Source organism: Halichoerus grypus, chromosome 2 (genome assembly GCF_964656455.1).
Source record: "Halichoerus grypus chromosome 2, mHalGry1.hap1.1, whole genome shotgun sequence".
Taxonomy (NCBI): domain Eukaryota; kingdom Metazoa; phylum Chordata; class Mammalia; order Carnivora; family Phocidae; genus Halichoerus; species Halichoerus grypus.
Window position 1 is genome coordinate 166,847,197 of NC_135713.1, and position 24,002 is coordinate 166,871,198.

Genomic DNA, 24,002 nt, shown 5'->3' on the forward strand with positions numbered 1-24,002 from the left:
TTGACCTTATGGGTTAAAAATAAGAGTAGGTGTGGTTTGAAGAGCAGAATCACTTGCCTATAGCAAAGAGTTAAGTAAAATTTTAATAAGGCATTTCAACCAAATTTGAGTGCTTAATCAAATTTGAATGCTTCATTCAGAAGACTTGGGTACCCCATTGGGTTATGATGGGTTGCCAAAAAATACTTCGTTTTTTTAAATAACAATGAGCTGTTACAAGAAATAACATTGAGATTATCTATAGCATGCTTCAGCATATCTTTGCTATTTGTATAGATGGAATTGTTCTCTTGGTAGTTTGATTTCAGATGATAATTCACTTTTTTTTTTAAAGATTTTATTTATTTGACAGAGATAAAGAAAGCACAAACGGGGAGCGGCAGGGAGAGGGAGAGGGAGAAGCAGGTTCCCTGCTGAGCAGAGAGCCGAATGCAGGGCTTGATCCCAGACCCTGGGATCATGACCTGAGCCGAAAGGCAGACTTATCATTCACTTTCTGTAATTAACTTAAGGCAATCTGAAAGACACTACTTGAGAATTCCAAGAAAATAAGAGTGTTTTGTCTAAGATTTAGTAGAACTGTGCTATTTCAACCCTACCTCCAGCCCAGCAATAACCGGTCTAGATTTTTTAGGTTTAAAGTGAAAAGCATAGCTTTAAACTTTGCTCTATAAAACTTAGTGTATAAAATAATCTTTTTTTTCCTTTCTTTGCAGAAATGGAATCTGTTTGGAATTTGCAGAAGCAAGGTAAGAATGGTTAGGTTACCTAAAATGTTAGTACTAATGACTAATTAGTGTATGTTATGATTGGGTGGGAATAACATAAACAGTGACCCACCAAGTGAATAGGCTTTATATTTTGAATTATTTAATAACTGCAGTTAAAAGACATTGGCTGCCTTACCAGGATTGCTAAACATGGGGTAACACTGAAAAGAGTATATGAAAATACTCTTCACCTGCTAGGTGAAGAACGTGAATTTTTTCCCCCTCTGATTATGAAAGTAAGACAGAACATAAATATTTTTAATCTAGGAAACCAGCATGAATAAGTGTTTCCACTTATAGCCAGTCTTTATCTGTATTTGTGTGGTAGACAAGTGGTATCCTAAGAACTGAAATTCATAGTTCAGAAAAATATTAGCTAGCTGTTTTAGAAGCCTTATTTGGGCTGTTATATTCTCTGAAATAATACATGGTTAAAAATCTAAAGAATAGCAAATTAGCTTCCTTCGTGAACCACATGTATAAGATGTGAATAGCAGGAAGCCAAAGGGACTGAATAACCCACATCTGGATTGTTTGGAATTTTCAAAAAATTTAAATTGGTTATCCTGATTATTGTGTGCTTTTCCAAATACATTAAAACGTGGTAGATACGGAATACCTGAAATAAAGTAAGTTTCAGTCTGGAGAACGTCACTAATAGATTTGGGCTTTTAGAACCCTGTAACTGAATTGCATCCCATTTCCCATCCACTTTGCTAGCTCATATAAGTGAGAGAGGTCACTATGTAAGCTAAAAAGTGGCAAGATTAAATGTAGGTTTCCCTGGGGGCTCCTGGCTAGCTCAGTTGGAAGAGCATGGGACTCTTGATCTCAGGGTTGTGAATTAGAGCCCCACATTGGGTGTAGAGATTACTTAAAAAATAAAAAATAAAATCTTTTTTAAAAATGTAGGTTTCCCTGATTTCCGGGCATTGCTCCTCCTTCCATCTCTCTATTGTACTTAGGCCAGGTCTTATTTGTCTAACACAGCTGTGGCCTGAAGATAGCTAGCAAGCTCCTAAATTATTTTGAGTTGCTTTCTGTGTGCCTTCTTATTCAAAGGCAAACAAAAAAATAGACTAGAAAATATACTCTGCAAAAGTAGACCTCCTATATTTACTGTAAAATGGCTATTAACTATTAAGAAATAGCATTATCTTCATAGCAGGTTGCTAGAGGATGGCTGTTATAGTCCTAGAAAGGGTATTATATTATCTCTGCACTAAATTAGATTGACTGTTAGGCTCACGTGAGCATGAGATCTTTAATATTATTTTTAGGCCTTTATACTTAGGCAACAAGTTTTATTGGTTTCCTATTTTTTATTAAAAGCATATGTACTTTTAAAAGTTCTTAGATAGGTGGAAATGGTATGTAATAAAATTATTGCCTCTCTAGAACAGGGGAGCATACACCTAAATAATTGGAATTTAGAATAGCACCCAAATCTTAGCTTATGCACATTGCTGAGAATAAAGACTGGTGGTGCTATGGGAAATTTGGAGGAAGGAAGAAATAAGTCATGATTAGGACTAAACTGATAGTTTTGCCAAACTTAACCAGAAGTTTTTGGTGCTAGATGTGCCTTGAACAGTTCCTTACTAGACAGCCCCCACAGGTTAAAGTAAATTTTGACTTCATTTTACTGAGAAGAAAAATAAATAAATCCAAGTGTTTTAGTATTGGATTATTGACGATTTAAGCTTTTATAATTGGGAGAAACACATAAACCCTTCTTAAATGAACTCAGCCCCTCTCTAATCTGTAGGAGTTGAAGCCCTCACTGGCTAGAGGACACTGTTGCTGGAAATCCTTTGGGATGCCGAACTATTTATTGGGTTGTGGAAAAGTAGATCGTGTGTGTTAATACAAAGAAGTGGTCTTTATTTTTTTAATAATTTTTTTTTTTTTTAGAGGGGGAAAGAGAATCTTTTTTTTTTTTTTTTTTTTTAAAGATTTTATTTATTTATTTGAGACAGAGAGAATGAGAGAGAGAGAGCACATGAGAGGGGGGAGGGTCAGAGGGAGAAGCAGGCTCCTTGCTGAGCAGGGAGCCCGATGCGGGACTCGATCCAGGGACTCCAGGATCATGACCTGAGCCGAAGGCAGTCGCTTAACCAACTGAGCCACCCAGGCGCCCCTCTTTTTTTTTTTTTTAAGATTTTATTTACTTGAGAGAGAGAGTGAGAGCACAGGCTGGGCGGAGAGGCAGAGGGAGGGAGAAGCAGCTCTCACTGAGCAGGGAGCCCGACGTGGGGCTCGATCCCAGGACCCTGGGATCATGACCTGAGCCAAAGGCAGACGCTTAACCGACTGAGCCACCCAGGCCCCCAAGAGAGAGAATCTTAAGCAGTCTCCACACCCAGCGCAGAGCCCAAGGTGGAGCCCAAAACAGGGCTCGATCTTAACCCTGAGATACGACCTGAGCCACCCAGGTGCCCCAAAGAAGTGGTCTTTAAATTGTGTTTTCATAAAAAGGGCAGCTAAAATGATGATGGTTATTTGGAATTTGTTATTGGAATATGGGCTTTTTGGCATTCCAGACCTTATTTTTATTTATGTATCTATTTTTTAACCTTCTCTCCAGATCCCAAAAGGATAATCACTTACAATGAAGCCATGGATAGTCCAGATCAATGAAGGACCAGACTGCCTATTTGTAACCTTTCTGCAGCATTAGAGCCACCGTTCATGGGGGACACAAGGCTTTTATGCTCCTAGATCTTCAACGCAGCAGAGGAACCATAAGTAGAATCACAGGATAATATATACAAATATATATATATACATATATATATATAGTTATTTAAAAAAAAAAAAGGCAACTGAAAGTAATTAGACTTCTTAAGGAATCAAATTTATTTCAAGAGACTACACATGGTTATTTAATCTCCGGTACTGAATAGTTTTTTTTTTCTTTTTTCTTTTGTTAGTTTTTGTTTTTAAGTGTGAATGCAAGTGATTAATGAATACAGACTTATTAACAAGCGTGGTTCTAAAGTTCCTGCTGTCATCAACTTGGGCAACAAATGACCCACTGGAAAGGCAAATCCACTTAAAAGATCTCTGTATCTTGTTCTGTGACTAAAGTGATACACTAATCACGGGGAGCCCAGAATGATTCACCATTTTCCCCCACTCCTCCCTTGATCTTTTGGTTATACTTTGAGCCCTGCGAGAATGCTGGATAAATGCCTTGAAGTTTGCAAGGGTATATTTTTTTTTTTTTTTTTTTTTTTTTAGCGAATATGATTTGCATGTCTTGCCAGGAGTTAAGCAGCCTCTGTGGGGTGTTGGGGAAATATTTTCTTTCTTTTCCTTTTATTTTTTGTGGGGTGGGAAAAGGGGAGGGCATTGAAGTTCTATAATTCTGGAATAGTTGGTGGTACATAGTTCACTTGGCTTTGGTTACATACTGGACTTTAACAAGTGAAGAATCCATGAGTGTCATTTAAGGAAAAGTTACAGAACAAACAATTGGCTTTAGATATTTAATATGGAAAAATATTCCTTTGCCCATATTTTAATGTAATTGTATAAGTGGGAGCAAAAATATATTCTGCTTTTCAACTGTAGGTGCTCCAGACTTGCTCTCTGTCACTAACACTAAATGTGCTGTTTTCCTTGTTTTTCATTGAACATCTAAAGAGAAACTTCTGTACCTTTCTGTAAATTCTCTTTTAATTTCTCGGAAATATCTAAAAGGGGAAGAAAATTTTCCATGAAAACTATAAACTTTTCATGTTTTTAGCCAGTGAGGAGGTAATAAATCCTGCCTATAGAAGGTGTGTTTTCATGCAAACTATACTTCTGAGCTTATTAGCTTCTAATTATATCTTAATAAATATATTTTATTACTAGAGCAAAATGGGTTTTTTAAGGAAAATAATGTGAAATTCTGGAAATTTTCTTTTGGGCAGAGAAGAGCATTAGCCCTGTCTTATCATCACATTGCCATCCTGTTGCACTGCAGCTTGTATATAGCATGCTAAAATAAATTTTTTTGTGTGTGTGCAGAAACTAAGGGTCCAATTTAAGATTGGGTGATGTTAGTGGCATAAAAACAAGTTCTCTGGCCTGACATAGCATCACATCACACACACACAGAAATTAGTATATCCATGTATGTCAAATACAGGTTAAAATAGCAGGGCATTTATATAGAGAGGTGTAGTCTTCTAATAAAAGTAGACTGGATCCCCTGGGGTGTTTGGGGGAGAAGGTACCTACTTTTGCTCAAACCCTTTGCTTAAGAAATGTCCAGTTTTGAGCGATTGTAGTATGGATGAGTTTTCTTGTTTTGTTGATTATTTGAGACTTTTAACAAGTAGTTTGTGAACGAAGCTGTTGGACTCAACATAGAGTAGAGAAAATATCTTTAGTCTGGATTTCTGCCCTGCTTAGATTTTAAAAGTATAAGCATGGATTGCCAATTCCACTTGATGTAAACAAAACTTTTTATACATAATATATATATATAATAACTTATTGTATCAGTCCAGGTTCAGAAACTTGTGGTAGGCCAGTTCCAGATAGTTTCATTTCACCTGTAAACTGTATCACTTTTACTGATATTGTAATTTTCAAATGTATAATATGTTTACAGATGTGCCCTGCATTTAGTCTGCCTTGTTCCTATTTTGATTTTTGTTGAGTCTCCTGCCTGCTTGCCAAAAGCTAGGATGCTTCAGGCCCATGTACAATTGAAAGCAGAGGCATCCTTGAGCTTTAAAGCATTGAACAAACTGGAAAATGCAACATACCACATACTGAAGTGAAAGAAGTCTGTGTTTTTGTGTTTTTTTTTTAAATAAAAATTTTCAAAAAGTTAAAAAAAAAGATATAAGGTGATTAAAGGACAAAAAGACTCCAGTTTGTTTTATAGGTTTTAAAGTTCTGCTGTGTGTTCAATTGCCTTGTGTAACCACTTGTCGCCTTAGGGCCAGATTCCCCCTGCCACCCCCCTTCTTTTTTTAAACGTCCATTTTGCTTGCCTGGAATTTAAAAGCTCTTCTGTCTCACAACTCACAAGAAACTTTCTGGGTTTGTGACATAGAGGTTGAATGAATATATATTTAAAAATAAAATAAAAAAAAACAGTCCCCATCTGAATTGGGCTTTTTAATTTAGAAGCAACACTTAAAAAATGTCTTTAGAAATCTCTTGTTGCTTTCCTACTTCCCTTCCACAGCCCTCAGGCCTCCATGTTTAGAGAAGCCAAAAAAGAGAATGTATCCCTTATCTGTTTGTCCAAAGGTTTTTGAGAGTCTCACTTCTAAATGAAACAATGCAACATTTCACCTTGATTTTTCTCCACTGAAATTTCCTTAATTATATGGTTAGAGGTATATAGTTAGGAATGTCTCTTTCTGGGAACCCTAGTGCCCCATCATATTAATTGTCAGTATTTTTGGGCATTGGGTTAATGGACTTAATTGCCTAGGTACAAGCAGGACTTTGGGACAAATCTCCTTTGTGCTGTTTGGTAACACTTAACTCTACTTGTCGCAATCTTTCTCCTTAGGTCCTCACACAATTCCTTACAGAGCACTTATTAAAAAAAATCTTAAGAGTTGATCTGTTTTCTGATTATTTTTGTGTAAGCTTCTAAACAAACTTCAGCTGTGATTAATTTAGCACATTTAAATAACATCAATGTGTTATTGTTTGGTATAAAGAATTTTCCTTCAACTCAGAGTATTAGTACTGTAGCATAAACCAAATACAGTCTAGAGGGGATTTTTAACATCCCTCCATTATAAAGACTGAAAAAGGAGTGTGTGTGTGTGTGTGTGTGTGTGTGTGTGTGTGTGTGTGTGTGTGTGTGTGTGTGTGTGTGTAGTGTATGTATGTGTGAGGGACAGAGGGAGATAGAAAAAATTAGTAAATGATTGTGTGTAAGACATTATATTAGTATTCAGAGAATGAACTTGTATTTATTTTGTGCCATTTGTTTTCATTACACAGAATAAAAGTCAGGTGGTTTTAATCCTTAAAAGGGTAGTATTTGAAAAATGGCACTAAGAATGAAATCATGACCTATTTTTTTAATAGCTATGAAGATACTAATTATGGGTGAAGATTTCTTTTTAAAACTGTCTTGATTGTAGGCTTCTGTGTCACATACCACTCTTCTTGTAGATGTCTTGAATAATTCCCCTTCCCCACAAAAGACAGGGTGTATTTATCTTTCTCTTTATTCACCCCCACTTTGCTGAACTGAAGTTAATTGCATAGGCTTTCCTCTGACTTTCTTAGTAATGAACTTTCACATAAAGTATATTTACAGCATCTGTAGTTAGCCCTGCCTCCTCCTTTCTGGGAGGGGATAGACAATAATTAGGAATTTGTTAATGCCAGTTGTTTTTTCTTGGAATAAATGGCTGGAGAAGGTATATCCATTTTAGAATTTTGCTGTTCTCCTTAATCATCTGCTTACCTAGTCATTGAGAATCTGCAAAAACTTTATAAAGGAAAAAAAGTGCTGCATTGGTTTTTCAAATAACAGTTTCTAGGGAAAATACGGCAAACCTCAGTTATGAGTATTGTTCACAATACAAAATGTGTTTCTTCACAAAACATTACATAGCAGCGGTAGTTTCATACTTGGTTGTTAGTCTTGTTGCTAACCCAATTGGAGGCATCTAATGGTTTATCTTCTGAAAACTTTCAAACACAAAAAGCCATAGTGTGAAATTTTATGTCCTACTCAATGGCCACAGGCAAGGAAAACTGCAAGAGGACTTTGATTTTAAATTGTAAATAAGGAGGGAGTCATTCTGTTAAGGCTTTTTTCAGAGAAATAGGTTTGAAAGTCCCATTTCCAAGGATTAGGAATATAGTTATGCCACTGGGCCGTATCCTCAGCACATGATCCTTGTATACCTATGCTAACTGCAAAATAGACTAGTAGGACAGGTACATATTATGGACAATAATTTTTATAATCAGGTCTGTTATGATGATGTTGTACTAGTTGAGTTAGATTCTGACTGGGCAGTGTCCTTTGGTAATCCTACCCATAACCAAACTGCTGCATTTTGAAAGAGGGTAGGATTTGCTCGTCTTTTCCTCCCCAGAGTATTGATCATTTGTTTAAAGGAGAGGGTCAGAGGACAAGATTAGAAGTATCTATAATAGCTGCTCTAAGTTTGCAGATGCGTAGGTTATCCTTAGTTCTTAATACTGATGTTATTTTTATTAATGTGATTAATCAACAGAGCACCAGGATTTTATGGTGAGGAAGATGGGCTTATGCTTTGAGTATCTTAAAATGTTCTTTTTAAATACACTTAAATCTACAGATGCGTGAGAGCCAGGACCACCCTGGGTCGGTTTAAAGAATGATAAATCATTGGCTCCCCTCAAGTGCACTGCTTTACTGAGTTTTAAATTAAATTTCACACTGTTTTGCTACTCAATAAGAATAAATAGGATTTTAAGTTGTCTGCATAATAGAATCACCCGGTGAAGCATGAATGGTATGTTGCTTTTGCATTACTGGGAGTGTCAAATAGCAGTTGTGGGCAAGAAACCTATGGAACAGCCATCCTCACTCACATGTGTTGGGATTGCTGATTCAGACTTCCTATTTATCCATAAAATTTTGCTTGTGTCCAGAGTTCTAAAGCCATTTTATACTGCAGTATCCCTTTTCTACAGCCTTACTAAAATAGCTACAAACATATTCCAATGCAGTATCCCTTTTCTACAGCCTTATTAAAATAGCTACAGACATTTTCCAGTTCAGTTTCACTTTCGTTGTATATCAGAATTTTACTCTACAGACCAAGAAACCAACTTGAGGTAAATTATATAGCTTTCCATATGCCCTTTTTTCCTCAGGTGCTAAGCAAAGGCTCCAAAAAATGGATACTGCTTTAGTAATGTCTTTTATTCTTAAACATTTCTTTTGCTAGATGTAAAGATTTGGTGTTAAAAATGGTTTTAATATGTAAATACGAATGAATGCCTTTAGTTTGCCCCTGTCTGTCTGTTATTAGTCTATTTCATTTATCCTCTATAGAGGAGGGATTCATAATCTTGAATACATTTCATTAGGAGTTGTTGCATTTTTAGAGTGAAAATAAAACTGTTTTCTGTCTTGGATTAATCCTGCTGCTGCTATGAGAAACTGAAAATCAAGAATGTGATGCACTTTTTACATTACTCTATACCACACCTTTCTAAGTTGCTTTGAAGACCTTTCCTGTAGCACAGCCACTAACAAAAGTGAATGAATTAAATTTTCTTCAGGAGGGAATCAGTACAAATAAACTATTTATGGTATTGGCCTATGAAGGGCAATAACTTAGGAAAATAAAAATTGTTAGTATTAACACTTTTTGGCCTTAAAATGTCTTCTACTACTGAAAATCTTTTAAATCTTAATTTTATTTCTCTTATTCCCTCTCTGCCTCGAAAAGAGGATTTGGGAAGAATGGTTTAAAGGAAGTATCATTGGTTTGTTGCTGATTTATCTTAGAGAGAAAACAATTGTCTACTATATAAGCTGGGGACTTTTTTGTTGTATACAGAGGAGAAATAATGCCATCCGGAGCCAATCGAATTTGATGTAATCAAATCAATCAAAACTCAGCTATTTTGCTTCTCTAGTATATTTTTACTTAGCAAAGAGAAACTTTAGTAAGAATGCTACTTGACGAGAGGAAAAGTCATTTTCTCAAGCACATACCCAAACTTGAAGGAGACTGAACCCAAAATAATGGAGGAGAAAACACCAAATGGGGTGGAGGAATATGAGAAAGATATGTGGTCCAAAGCTATCTGGTTATATTTTGATGTTGCCAATATTGCCAAGCCAAAATTTTAATTTGCTTATTTAATATGTTTGTTGGCCAGAGATCTATTTTTATATCAATGTGCCTTGCATGTATATTAAAAAAAGTTTGGAAAGGCCATGTAGTAATGCCTGAGATAGTTGATGGTTCTTACCACCTCACTAATTTTTATGCAGTATGAAATGCTCATTCTATCGCCCAACTGGTGCTCTCTGTTTAAAGTTATAGATCTTGTCACAAACTGGAACTATTTTATAAACTGGGGAAGTGATTTGATTTAGTTTTTTTGTTGTTTCTTTTTTTTGTTCTTAATCTGTTAGTGGCTGTTCTGTAGTGGGAAATAGTAAAAGGATTCTTCACTCCCTTTCCCTACCCCCTCAGCACCTTCTTCAAGTAATGTGATGACACCATTTCTTGTGTGCTTTGAAAAAAGTTTCAGCTTGCGGTCTCCTTTAGTGTTATAAAAAAGTGTTATAAAAAGCATTGTTTGCAAAATCTAGGGAGATAATGGAGTCCACTTTAATTTGGAATTCTTTGTGAGCTATGATCCGAGTTACTGGCTCTTTCCAACTTAAAAATTTTTATTGTTAAAGCACCTTGGCTTAGAAAATTTTAAGTATTTATGTCTGCAACAATTGTCTCAAAATAATGAACTGTGCAATTCTTGTCATTAAAAAAAAAAAAAATCTGAACTCTCCCTAATGTGACTTGTTAGTTTCTCTGTATTTCCTGCCAGTGTAAATGTGAAAAGCTTTGCTTGCATTACGTTTTAGAAATGCATTTTGCACACTCGAATTTTGCTGAAGCTCCATGAAAAGGTTAGATCTAAGTAGATGAATAAAGCTATGCACATGTTTTGAAAGTTTAATTTGTGTGTCATTACCAAAAGTGACCTATCCTTATTACTTTGCTGTTCTTAGCTTTACCATCTTTAGAAACATGGCTCAAAGTAATAGTTCTGGTCTAGCTCATCAGTAGAACTAGAAGAGAGGAAAACTGGCACCTATTTTAATAAACTTTAAATGAGAGCTGGACTTGTATCTACTAAAGGGCTTTTCTTGAAACAGGGCAGTTTTATCAGCTTTACAAACTTTTGGATGCTCTTCCTCGTGGAAACGTTGGTTTATTTGATCAAATAGAAATGGGAGGTAACTCAAATAGGAGGGAAGGACCTTTACCACATGGAGTTCTGTGACGATTCTGTGTCTTAAGCCTGGTTTAAAGGTAGGATAACCTTTTTCCCTTTATTGCTTTAGTGTATGTTTGGTTTTACTGAATGAATGACTTGAGATTAGGATCATTCAGCTGTTTAAAGATAAAGCACAGGTTGTTTTAAAGATAATGTGTATCTTTTAAAAATTGCCCAAGCTGATTAGAATAAAGTTTAGAAACTGGGCGAATTTGGTTAAATTGCTGCAGTCTGCATGTACTAAGTAGCTTTACTCCACATATATGTGTACTTTAAACGATTGTGTAGATGTACTGGCCAGGTTTGTCAAATCATCTTTTAAAAGATTGTTTTTTAATCTCCTTAGAACTTTTATAGAAGAGGCTAAATAAGTTTAAGTAGAAGATATTATTAATGGTATTTTCCCCATGCTCCTAGATATAAAGGAAATCTTTCTGATTGTAAGTTTTTTCCTATGTTTAGAAGAGGGTTACTCTCTGTCATCAAGTGTGCCCTTCATGTATGTTGTTGACTTTGAAAACAGCAAAAGCCTTCCTTCTGAAAGTGACAGTCAAAAACTAAATCTTATAGTCAAGATTGGAAAGGTAGCCCATCATGCCTGGCCTTAAAAGGCAGAAATGCGGGAGTGCAGCATCATAGATGACTGTGGCTACTCCTCAGCATCTGTCAGTTCACTTATGTTCAGTCTTAGAACATGTTGAATGAAGGAGCAAAGTAATTTCTGTCTTGTGTGCATCAGCACTTAGGAGCTGAGTTACCTCTTCTTGATCTTCGGGAAAGGATAATTAGTGGACTACAATTATGTTGGAGGATGTTTTTCCTTCCCTCTCCCAATTAAGATTTTTTTTGTGTGTTTGTTTTGCCCAGTCAAAAAGATAGGCCTTTTCTAGGTAAAAGAACAGTGGCCAGAAATTTACCCTTTTGCTAATTGCTTAAGTATTTGCCATAGCTGTTTCTGATGTCATGGATTCTGAGGAAGTGTCAGTTACATGATGATCTTCCTTTATTGATGTCTTACTCCATGTTCAGTGTTTCAAAAATATAAATTACAAACACTCTACATCCATACCCAGATTTACTTATTTTATCAGAAAAATAAAACCTTGAGAAATTTGTAGATCAAATTAAGAGACAATAAGTGTACATTGTTGAATAAAAAATTTTAAAGTTTCTGAGGTGTTTGTGTTATCTTTTGTGTGCTTTTTAAGTTTTTTAAAAATCTGAAATCTAAGATTGTGACATAATGATATTTTTTCAAAGGGTCACATGTACAAATTAAGTCTTAAGTGTACCATGGGTCATATGTCATTGCTTTAAGACAAATCATACAGGTTATCAAAGTGCTTAGAATTGGCATATTTAAAAATGATCTGTGAGAATAGCTATCCTACTTCTTTGCATGCACACTGAACCTTATGTTCTTCCAATTGAAATAAGCCAAAACTGAGCTAAGCAATTAAGCAACTAGAATAAGTTGCCAAGATTCTGGATTTATTTGTAACTTTATGTAGAAATCCATGGCAATGCATATTTTTTTTAAAGATTTTATTTATTCATTTGAGACACAGAGATAGCATGAGCAGGGGGAGAGGCAGAGGGAGAAGCAGGCTCCCCACTGAGCCAGGAGCCCGATGTGGGGCTCGATCCCAGGACCCTGGGATCACCACCTTAGCCGAAGGCAGCCCACCCAGGCACCCCTGTGGCAATGCAGATTTGAGACACTTCCTAAGTTTGTGTATGATTGATTTGTCACAAGTGGAAAAAAATCAATGCTAACATCAACATATTAGAGTAAGGAATGAGGGGAAGAGATGTAAAAACACTAGATTGATATATTTCATATGCTTTTATGTTCTTTGAGTTAGGGAGTAACTGTCCTTGGCCTGGTGAGTGACTTGCAAGGATACAAAAGGGAATTTGGGGTTTTATTGAAGTTTGTCTTTAAAAATTCTCAGCCCCTTGGGGCACCTGGGTGGCTCAGTTGTTAAGCTTCTGCGTTCGGCTCAGGTCATGATCCCAGGGTCCAGGGATTGAGCCCCTCATTGGGCTCCCTGCTCCGCGGGAAGCCTGCTTCTCCCTCTCCCACTCCCCCTGCTTGTGTTCCTTCTCTTGCTATCTCTCTGTCAAAAAATAAATAAAATCTTAAAAAAAAAAAATTCTCAGCCCTATAGATGTGATTTATATAAAAGTATGGTGGGATGCCTAGGTGGCTCAGTTGGTTAATCGTCTGACTCTTGGCTCAGGACTTGTTCAAGCCCCACGTTGGGCCTGGGTGTGGAGCCTACTTAAAGAGGCACCTAGTGGCGCGGTTAAGCATCTGTTTCCGCTCAGGTTGTGATCTCAGGGCCCTGATCTCAGAGTTTTGAGATAGAGCCCTGAGTTGGGCTTTGCACTCAGCTTTAAGTCTGCTTAAGTTTCTCTTTCCTCCTGCCCCTCCCCCACTGCACGTGCACACTCTCAAACAAATCTTTGAAAAAAAGAAGTATGGTAGTTAATTCAGTCTACACAGTTTTTTTTTTTTAATGACATTTATTGTGGATTTCAGCAGCTAACATAAAACTCATTCTAGATTGCTTAGCAAGGTTTCTCTTACTTGGAGCTTTTAATCCACTACTGTTGGATACGGCGAATTGATTGAATCTGGGAAGTCTGGGCGTGAGAACCCCACTCTCTCCAGTGTTTATAGTCTCCTCCATGATGGTCACATTCCAAGATATATTGATAACCACGGTATCCAGGATACTGGTAGCAGACCCAGCTAGAAAATCCAAAGCACAGTAGATTATTAAAACCAGTCAGGAACGTGGTCAGTACCCTAAAACCTGAGCCTCTTTCCTCAACACAATCGGTACAGAATGCTTTTAGGCTTAGAAAACAACAGCCATCCTAAGTGCCAGGCTCTGTGAGCATAATATGGCTACAGCTAGTATGGCTACAGCTAGTTGAAAATTAATCTCTATTATGAAGAAACCTTTTTTTTTAAGATTTTATTTATTTGACAGAGACACAGCGAGAGAGGGAACACAAGCAGGGGGAGTGGGAGAGGGAGAAGCAGGCTTCCGGCTGAGCAGGGAGCCCGATGTGGGGCTCGATCGCAGGACCCTGAGATTATGACCTGAGCCAAAGGCAGACACTTAACGACTGAGCCACTCAGGCGCCCCATGAAAAAACTTTTAAAAGAGGGTGCCTGGGTGGATCAGTTGGTTAAGTATCTGACTCTTGATTTTAGCTCAGGTCATGATCTCAGGGTCGTGAGATGGAGCAACATGCTCAGTGGGGAATCTGCTTCTCTCCCTCTCCCTCTGCCCCGCCCCCTGCTAATGCACATGCACTCTCTCTCTCAAATAAATGAATCTTTTTAAAAAAGGTAAAAGAGTAGTCAACGTAATTCCAGAGAGAAATATTTGAGAGGGGAAAAAACTGACCTTAAGTGATAGTTGGTACCAACAACTTGAAATTTGAAAATTAATAACTAGAATGTGCCAGCCAAATCAATATACTAATGTATGAAATCTGATAAGATGTAACCATTGATGTATTAATATTCACAAGGTCTACATTTGCAAGAGTTACTTTGAAAAGTGCCCCAACCCTGTTTTTGCACTTACGCCCCACATTGTATCTTCATGGAACCAACTTCGTTGTTGAACCAACCCATGGCTTGCAAGGAGGGGTAGTCATCACAGATTTCCCACTGGCGTCCAATGAAGTTTTCCTTCTCAAAGATGGTAATCTTAGACTCCTTATGATTCTGTAATCCAGAAAATTTTTTAAATTATTTGGTACCACTGTTAATGGCTGTCTTAATTCTTTAATTAGCATATTTTTCTCTCTTTTTTTTTTTAATTAGCATATTTTTCAAATTCAAGACTCTTCTGGTTTACAGAAGGAAGTACATGATCATTGAATGTAAAAATATTTCAGGCAATATGGAGGTAAGAACTACTCAATCCTGTCCAGTCCAATGTAATAACCATAACATTTAAAATGTACAAATAACTGATGGAACTATGGAACAACAAAAGATCGACGAAGAAAATATGAGTGGGAAAAAATACTTGCAACACACAGCCAACCAAGGGATTAATATTCACTAATGTGAGAAAAGATCACAGAAATTACTAGAAAAAGCAAGCCTGTGTGTATGTGTGTGTATACGGTGTTGGAAATAACCTAAAGTCCACTAGGGGATATGAATACTATGCAACCATTAAGGCAGAGACTAACCCGTATGAAGTACAAAAACAGGCAAAACTAGCTCTTACTAGTTATCCTACTGCACTTTTGAAGATGTGGGCTCTTGAGTATCCACTTCCTGCCACTCTTTTAGCTCAATGAAAATACCTTCTACTAGGGAAAAACCAAATGGCAGATTTAGAAACAGAGGGACCAGTGTTTTTCTTTTCTCTTTTTTTACTTTTGTCCTTCCTGCTGCATTTCAGCATAACTGATGAGAAGTAGCACTAAGTGTCAGGCCATATGCACCCTCTCTTGCCCCACCCCCCCACACGCACGGAAGTGAAAAATGCAGGGACTCACAGCTGAACAGACGGGGCGGAAGGACATGAGGCGCTCAATGTGGTAGGCATTACTCCCGCTCCAGGCGTCCCAGCGAGGGTATTCTCCTCTCTCCAGGATAAACTGTTGCCCGCAGAAGCTGGTATGCTCATAACCAACCCAGCTGCCAAAGACAAGTAGTGGCGTTTGTTCATGGGTTCAGAGCCTATGTGGCCTCAGGGAGAAGGCATCTTTTGTTTTACATGTTAAAAGTCCGGTAAAATATCAAGCCAATTCCAATAGAGCCATGTCACAAGAGGTGGGGAATGAGCTGGCAGCTACATTAATAGGTTTGTAAATGTAATATTTGTTTTGGGATTATCCGCTGAAAGGGTCTGCTTCACTGACCTGAGCAATGTGTATGAGCAAAGTCAGTCTAAAATTATATTTCCTTTCTCTCCAAGTTCCATTATTCTCTACTTGGAGCTCCAGGTTCAGGATCTAGTGACTGACTATCGCTCTGGCTCCAGCCAAACCTACTGGCTTCTTCCTAAGGAAGCAAACCGGCAGCTGATGGGTTACTAGTCTCTTGTTTTCCTTTTAACTTTGTGGGTTCTTACTCCTGCTGTTACACACCTATTCCTTATTTATTAAAACACCTCAGATCAACTTTTCACAGCCAAGTCTCAGTTTCCAATGACACCTTAAAGTATTTTACTCCCTTTAAAGGGTTAGCTCAATTTGGTGGCCCACGACTTGTGGAAGCTTCTCCAAGTACAAAGCCCGTTTTGCTTAGGCCAAAGGAGAGTCCTTTCCTTGTGTTTTCAGGCTGATGGTAAAGGCCTCAACTATCCTGCCAAAGAGTCAGAAAACAAAACAAGAGTCCAACTCGTCAAAGAAATCAATCATCAACAAGAAACTCCTCAAAGACTAACTGGGACCTAATATGGCTCTTAGGTCCTGGGGTTGAGATTCTTTTTACACAGAGAAATTAGGGAGTTATCGGGAAAGAGGTTGCAGCTTGAAGGTTTCCTCTATTTTCTGTAGGCAAGACAAACTAAAGGGTCCTGTGGCTATTCTGAGAGAATCCTAGGTAGCAGCATGTGGGCTCTAGAGGCCCCAGATCTGATGACTGTCACTGCCCCTCCCCATGGTCTACATTTCTTTAAAGCCTCCCCCACCCAAAGCGAATACTAAGCCACTAGGAACCTCATGTTCCTTTAGCTTTGAGTTACTAAATTACACATGTAGTGATTTCTTTTGAGATTACTTCCATATGGAGGTCTCTCCCAGAACGGATTAGAATCTGGGGGGCATCTTTCTTCCCTGATCCCCATCTTTATGGCCGCATGTCTACAGAGACCACAAATAAGGGCCCTGGGTTTCTGCTGAGGTCCATACTCACGCGCCACATTCCACCTTGAGAGACCGGACATTATCAAAACTGCGCTCAGAGACATTTGGGCAGGAGCTGGTGAACTCCATCCTCTTGCCCTGGAAATTCTCCTGGTCGTAGATGGTTATCTGAATGGAATTGAATGGGGAAACAGAGTTAGAACGTGGTACATCAGGAAGAACAGAGGCCCAGGTCAAGAGCTTAACTTTTGTCCGACCCTGTGTTTTTCATCACTAGCTATAGCCCAGGATGTCTGGTAGGGTCTCTTCCGGTATAGACAGGATAGGAAGGGGCTTGGATTAATACCACTGGTTGGTGGTGTTTACATGCTCAGGCTAGGGATGAAGTGTGGGGATGGGTTTATGATAGGAATGGTTTGCCAGGAATAACACCGGGCCCAGTGGACAGACCAAGGACTTGTGGACTCTTCTTCCACCATACTTCCTGTGTAAGTGTGGCCCAGAGGCCCGGACTCTGGGACTCCCAGGCCTTCCTGTGGATTATTTCTTATCTTCTCCAGCCACATCCACTACAGAAACGCACAGTGTAAATGGAGAATTGTGATAAACCCCTTTCATACCTTAAACTAGAACTTGGCTCTTGAACCTGGCTAGAGGACAAACACCCAAAGCTGTGAACTGTCCTCAGAGTTGACCCAGTGAAGAGGGTAGGGGTGTTGAGGAAAACAGCGAAAAGCTGAGGATCGGCCACTTCAGGCAATGGGTACCATCAACCTCATGTTGGGAGTCAGGAGACCTGGTCTGGGATCTGGTGGCAAATCTGTCTTCATTTCTGGACCCGTTTCTCCACGGCAGCATATTCCACTCTGGGCTGCTCTATTTTTTTTATTCTTTTTGTTATTATTTTATTTTCAAGTAATCTCTACACCCAACGTGGGGCTCCAATCCACAACCCCGAGATCAAGAGGTGCATGGCTCCACCTACTGAGCCAGCCAGGCGCCCCTGGGCTGCTCTGTTTTAAGATGATTTTAGGGGCACCTGGGTGGTCAGTTGGTAAGCGTCTGCCTTCGGCTCAGGTCATGATGCCAGGGTCCTGGGATCGAGCCCCGCGTTGGGCTCCCTGCTCAGTGGGGAGTCTGTTTCTCCCTCTGCCACACCCCCTGCTCGTGCTCTCTCTCTCTCAAATAAATAAATAAAATCTTTTTTAAAAAAAGATGATTTTAGTAGTGTGGAGGAGAGGTGACCTAGAAAACTAGGTATCATCTTCCACCCATCACGGGCTTCCAGGGTCATCCTTCTGTCGGAATGGGGCATTCTGAAAGCTCCTTCCTGAGACAACATCTGGAAGTTGGGTCGACTCTTCCCCTAAAACTGGTATATTATCCGTGGGTCATTGCCCCATGGAAAAGCACAGGCCCGGGGCCTGCACTGTGGCGGCGTCTCATGCCCTGCCCGGTGGGACTGCTCAGTATTCCGCATGATGGGAGTGAGCTTACCTTCCATGGCCCCACGGACCCCGGCATGGGGTTGGTTTGAGCCATCTTGGTGGTTGGAAGGGTTTCTGGAAGACAAGACACCCATCAGTGACATGGCCTCCGGGCAGGAGGAAGCAAAAGGGGCTTCGAGTCCAGTAGATAGACTTTGCTGGGGCCCCGGCTGGGCGGCTCGCTGGCTGAGCCTCCGTTGTTTCCCGGAGACAGAGCTTCTACGCGCAGTTATCCGGAGGATTCAAAGCGACAATGCAGGTGACGGGCCACCCAGGCTGCGCGACCTCTTGATTTATGTGGCCGTCGCCCCCTTGCCTGTCTCCAGGTGCCCCCTGTGGGCGGCAGCACTGGCTCCGTCTGGCCTACCCCAGTGTAAAGTCCTTGGCGACCATCCAGTCCACCCGCGGCGTGGGGTCCCCTCCCCCCGGCTCCCCCCAGCCTCACGCCGACCGCCGACCGGCCGCACGCGCCACCCCGCCGCCATTCTCTCCCGGTTCCCAGCACTCGTCAGAGTACCGATCTGTCTGTCCATCGAAGGTGTCCCGGGTGGACCCCTCAGTGGCAGGGCCTGGGTCTCCTGACTGAGGGGTGCGGGCCGTGCTGGGCCCAAGTCCGGGCCGTTCGGGGTGGGTGTGGGGGATGTGTGGCATTGAAAAAGAATTACGGAAGGAAAGTGAGCAAGAAAAGTGGGGTGGGGGCGCCTGGGTGGCTCAGTCGGTTAAGCGTCTGCCTTCGGCTCAGGTCATGATCCCAGGGTCCTGGGATCGAGCCCCGCATCGGGCTCCCTGCTCAGCAGAGAGCCTGCTTCTCCCTTTCCCTCTGCCTGCCGCTCTGCCTACCTGTGCTATCTCTCTGTCAAATAAATAAATTTTTAAAAATCTTTAAAAAAAAAAAAAAAGAAAAGTGGGGTGATGATCGCTAACAATGGCTCACTCTACGCCAGGCCCTGTTCAAGATGCTTGGTACGCATTAATACATTTAATCTTGACACCAAGCCTGTGAGGGTAGTGGTGTCATCCTCTCTATTTTATAGGTGAGGATGCTGAGGCTCACAGAGGTTAGGTAGATAGAAAAGATGGTAGCAAGGGTAAAGGAAGGAAGGATAGGAGGGAGGGAAGGAGGGAAGAAGACAGGCTCAAAACAGCCTATTTGTAGCCCTTCTTTCTGGCTGGTATCAGGCCCAGGGGCTGATGCATATGTAAACTCTGCGATACATCTTTCCATTCTGCACCTCTGACCCCCAGACCTTCTGCCTATGCCCTGGGAGCCTGCTCATTTCCTGGAGCCCCAGGCACCCTCCCAGCCCTGATGGCGAGGCCAGGGCTCACTGCCATATAAATGACTCTTCTTGGGGCGGCAAGAGAAGGCTGCCTTCCCCCAGAGTTCCCCACTCTTCTCCAGCCAGGCCAGGAGGCTCGGAGAAAAACCGGGCCCCCTTCCTGGGCGTGTGTCTGTAGGGGGAGGAATGGAAGGGCCAGGGCACCCTGCAGGGCTCTACTCACCCAGCTCCTGCTGCACAGTCTGGGTCTCCATCTGGTGCCACTTCCTCTGCGGCCCTGCTCTTTATAGCCCTGCGGCTGAGGGCCTCAGGCCCTGTCAGCACTCTGCTTTCCCTCGGCTTTTGTTCTCCCTGATCCCCAGAGCTTTGGTGGCTCAGCCTGCTGGGCAGGCATCCCTCAGGCTTTTGTTTAAACTGGAGAAACAGAAATCCAAAGGGCAAGGCTGGGGGCTGCAGACCTTGGCGGCCGTGGTCTTGATCTCAGGAACAGCTGCGAGGTGAGGACGGGTCTCTGTGTGAGTGCTGGTCCCTTACCCTTCTCCAAGTTCCTCGTGCTGCCCTGGGACCTTCCTCGGACCCCACGTCACGGCCAACATTTCCCACCCATGATAGACATTTTTGCTTTGAAAAAATGTGGAAGGGCCGTAAAAATTCTGAACTTTATTTGGACCAAAAAAAAAAAGGTTCACTGTATTCTCAGGAATCTTTATTATAGTATACTTATATAGAAATCTGATAAGACTGGTGAATCACAGACCTGTATCCCTGAAACAAATAATACATTATATGTTAATTAATTGAATTTAAATGAAAAAAAAGAAATCTGTAAGAGTTGAATTCAATAATGGTTGACTTCAGTGGACATGAATCTCTCTGTGGCTATTGTATCAAATATTCATTTTAATTTTGCAGTTTTATTTTAAAATCTGGGGCCAGTGAATCTTTTGGGGTTGTTACTATATGGTTTCAGGACCTTGGAAATCCCACAGTTCCCAAGGCGCTCTGCCTTTAGTACCCTAAAGGCTCCGATGATTTCTCCCTGGAGGTTCAGGGCATCTGGGGAGAGGAGTGCAGGGGAATCATGGGCTTCCCCAGGAGCCCCGAGGTGTTGCTCAATTATCACAGCTACTATGAGACGCAAGGGTGAGGAGAGCGTTGAGGCAGGCAAACGTGGGTTCGGTTCCCAGCTCTCCTGGCTAGGTGATTCTGGGCAAGTCGCTCCGCCTTTCTCAACCCTGCAAAAGGAGATCATATCGACCTGACACATTACAGGTTTATTATTGTTTATTACCCTCCTCTCTTTCTGGTGACAGATAATGTAGAAAATTCCATAGCAGCTTGGAGAGAGGAAGAAACTTTTCCCAGTAAGGTTTTCCCAATCCCTCTGCCAGTCGGGTCCAGCCTGTGACTCAAGATTTGTTGGAGCGCCCTTTTTGTAGAACCAAAACCCAGGGGGCGAGTTCTGATATAGACACGAGTATTTGCAGATTTGAGCAGAACATTCCAAACACCTAGGCCTGAGGCTGGTGTGCCACCCTGGACGTTTTTGCTGCTTGATTAATTGGGGATGTCTAGATCAATGGCTGGCAAGGGACAGAGTTGCCTTGGGGATCATGGCAGGCTCTGGCCGGCTGGTGGCCGTGCGAGGGATTAAGGGACCAGCTGTCCGTGGCTGGTGGCTCTTCCTCACCTTTCCTTCTCTTCATGCACAGAATTAGGGTCTTAGGGAAACACCTATCTGGTCATTTGTTCACTCGTTCATTCCCTGGCCCCCCGGACTGGCAACGTGCTCTCATGGCACCCTGTACTTCTTCAACTATTGCATTGGTGATGCTGTAGAACATACTTTAAAAACTAGAAATATTGGGCTCCAAGGAGGGCAACTGAGGCACCAGGGCTCAGGTAGAGGATAAAACTTTTCACGGTATATTTGTCTGTACTTTTTGAGTTTTGAACAACGTGAACACAATTGCTATCAAAATCACTCAAGCTATTTTTGAAAAGAAAGAAGCCGAATTGTTTAATTATCTGCCTCTTCTACTGGACTTCATGCTCTGGGAAGGCAGGGACTTCCTCTGTCTTGTTCATCATTGTATCTTCCGTTCTGGGCATAGCTCCTAGCTGGGTAAATATGTTTTGAGTGAATGGATGAATAAATGAATGACATCCTCTGATGAGGTTTTGTACCTCGGGGGGCACAGAAGTAACTGAAGTAGCCCTTACCCTGTGACAACTGACCTGCTTGCGCTGTGTTTGTGCTTTGTATACTCTCAGCGTCTTCATTTGGGAGCTTTACACCCCATTTTTAAAAAAGATTTTATTTATTTATTTGAGAGAGGGAGAGAGAGTGAGAGAGAGCATGTGGAGGGGGAGGGGCAGAGGGAGAGAGAGAGAGAGAGAGAAGCAGACTTCCCGCGGAGCAGGGAGCCTGACGCGGGGCTCGATCCCAGGACCCTGAGATCATGACCTGAGCTGAAGGCAGACGCTTAACCCACTGAGCCACTCAGGTGCCACCCCATTTAAGTGTTAGTACAACAAAGACTGATCGAGCCAATTTTTACTTTTTATAGAAAAGTGGGGCTCTTATGTTGGATCAAAAAGCCCAAACACACACACACAAAACTATTGTGCGTGTAGGGGGTGGGGCGGGAGTTGGGGTTATTGGGTGAACCATTTACAAATATCCATCCAATATGGTTGGCGTCATGAGCCGCCCTAGCCTGTCCTGCTTTCCTCAATGACCTGAAGCCTGAGGAAGCTGGAGAAGATATGATTTGTAACCAAGTTCTAGAGGATTCTCCCTCTGGCATTGTCTGGAACTGTTGCTTCCTCTGCCCCTCTGATGGTTACAGCCTGGGGGCTTCAGCCACCTCCACAGTCTCTTTCCAGGAAAGTCAGGGCAGAGCCGCTCCAGGAGTGGAAATGAGCGCAACAACCAGCTTGCAATTCCTTCTCCCAAGCGGGATGTCAGTCTCTCCCTGTTCAGCCTTAATAACAATACCTACAGCGTCCTGAGCATTTACTGTGATCTAGACAGGACCTCCTTTATCCTCACAACAACCCCGTGAAGGAGATCATTATAATACCCACTTTACCTACGAGCTTACTGAGGTTCTGAGGGGCCACGTCCTGGCTCAGGGAACCCAGCAGCGACTTGGATGCACGTCTGACTCCAAACACCATATTCCTTCCTCTGGGCAGCCCTGCGTCTCTGGCGTAGAGTAGGGTGATACCACCTACCTGAGTCATTGTCATCGGACGGAGGGAGACGAAGTCTTTAGGGCCGCGTTAGGTACTCAGAGCTCAGTAAGTGGCAACTAGGTTATCGATCGTCCCAAATCAGATACCGCCTTGTGCCAGATTCTCACGGAGACAAGTGGGAGCAAGCAGCAAAGATCTTAGAAAAATGGAACAGATGAATGTTTTCTTTGAATTTGGAAAAGACCACATTCATTCAGTTTTTCTTTTTTCCCAATACTTTTGTTTATATGGGTTTTGTTGTTGTTATTGGTGGGTGGTGTGTGTGTTTATTTGATTTTAGCCGTACATTCTGTCACATTCTCTGAGGGCCCTGCTCTACTGGGGACGTGGATTGTGAACTGTGTTCTCAGCACCCTGGGGCGACTGGCTGTCCAGCGGGATGGGCCGTTGATTCGAAGGTGATGAAGGCCCTTCAGGGGAACGAGACAGCCCTCCAAATGCCACCTGCTCAGTTTAAACGTCGCACGCCTCAAGACTAGGGCTGCAGACGACGCATGGAAGATGCTCAGTAGAATCTTATGGACGGCTTGGACTGCTGGCCTTGCCTCTGGATGAGGATGAGGATGAGGCCCAGCGCAGAAGGGGTGAGGTCATGGGGCCAGGGCAGCCCCTGGACTCAGCACTTTGTGGCAAGAGCATAATGGGGCTGACCAGGCGGCTGAGCAGCACTTCTGTTGTTTGGGAATAAGCAGGATGGGTACAAAGCAAAGGGCTCAGTCAGCGTTCAGCAGGCACCTACCTCCCCCACAAGGGGCTGCTTCTGGGGGACCCGTTTTGCCCTAGCCCTAGCGGGAGAGCCAGGGCCTGGCTGGGCCTGAGAAGGCACAAGTGCTGGGAGAGAATGTGGGGGGAATCCCGAGCCTCCCATTCTTTCTGAGCACTTGCTTTGGGCACCCGTTCCTCTGCGTCCAGGAGCAAAGAATGCCCACCTGCTTGGGATGCTGTTGTCCTGAGGGCCAGCCTCCCTCTCGGGCTCCCTTGGTGTGTAGCATTTCAGTTCGGTTCAGTCTCACTAAATCTCATGACACTGCAGCTTAAGTCCTGTCCTCTCAGCTGAAACCCCACAAAACTTAGAAAACAGGTACGAGGACAGGCCTTCTCGAACGGGGGACGCCCAGCCCATTCTGTTCCCCACGGCCCAGCAGCTCAACCCGGTCTCACTGAGGGAAGCCAGAGTTAGCAAATCAAAATACAGGACACCCACTTAAATAAGAATTCCGGATAAACAATGAATATGTTGTCGTATAAATAGGTTCCAAACATTTTTGTATACTAAAAGCTTATTTGCTGTTTATCTGAAATTCAAACTTAACCGGATGTCCTGCCCGTTCTCTGCGAATCCTGGTCTCCCTTCATCTTTG

At 41.9% G+C, this 24,002-nt stretch overlaps 2 protein-coding genes across 2 annotated transcripts in view; one reads left to right on the forward strand and one right to left on the reverse strand.

Moving 5' to 3' along the window:
* NUFIP2 (nuclear FMR1 interacting protein 2) overlaps positions 1-10,439 on the forward strand; it is a 31,031-nt gene extending 20,592 nt beyond the window's left edge. The window contains exons 3-4 of the mRNA XM_036122131.2: positions 717-749; positions 3,358-10,439. Of these exons, the coding sequence (XP_035978024.1) occupies positions 717-749; positions 3,358-3,410 (86 nt within the window). The 3' untranslated portion in view covers positions 3,411-10,439. The remainder of the gene's footprint in view (positions 1-716; positions 750-3,357) is intronic.
* Positions 10,440-13,343: 2,904 nt separating this feature from the next.
* CRYBA1 (crystallin beta A1) lies at positions 13,344-19,641 on the reverse strand. The gene is made up of 6 exons (XM_036122130.2): positions 19,604-19,641; positions 18,111-18,175; positions 16,663-16,781; positions 15,300-15,441; positions 14,369-14,511; positions 13,344-13,518 (listed from the first exon to the last, which is right to left on the reverse strand). The coding sequence occupies exons 1-6, from the start codon at positions 19,632-19,634 to the stop codon at positions 13,371-13,373; spliced, it is 648 nt and encodes a 215-aa protein (XP_035978023.1). The 5' UTR covers positions 19,635-19,641; the 3' UTR covers positions 13,344-13,370.
* Between the last annotated feature and the right edge of the window lie 4,361 nt (positions 19,642-24,002).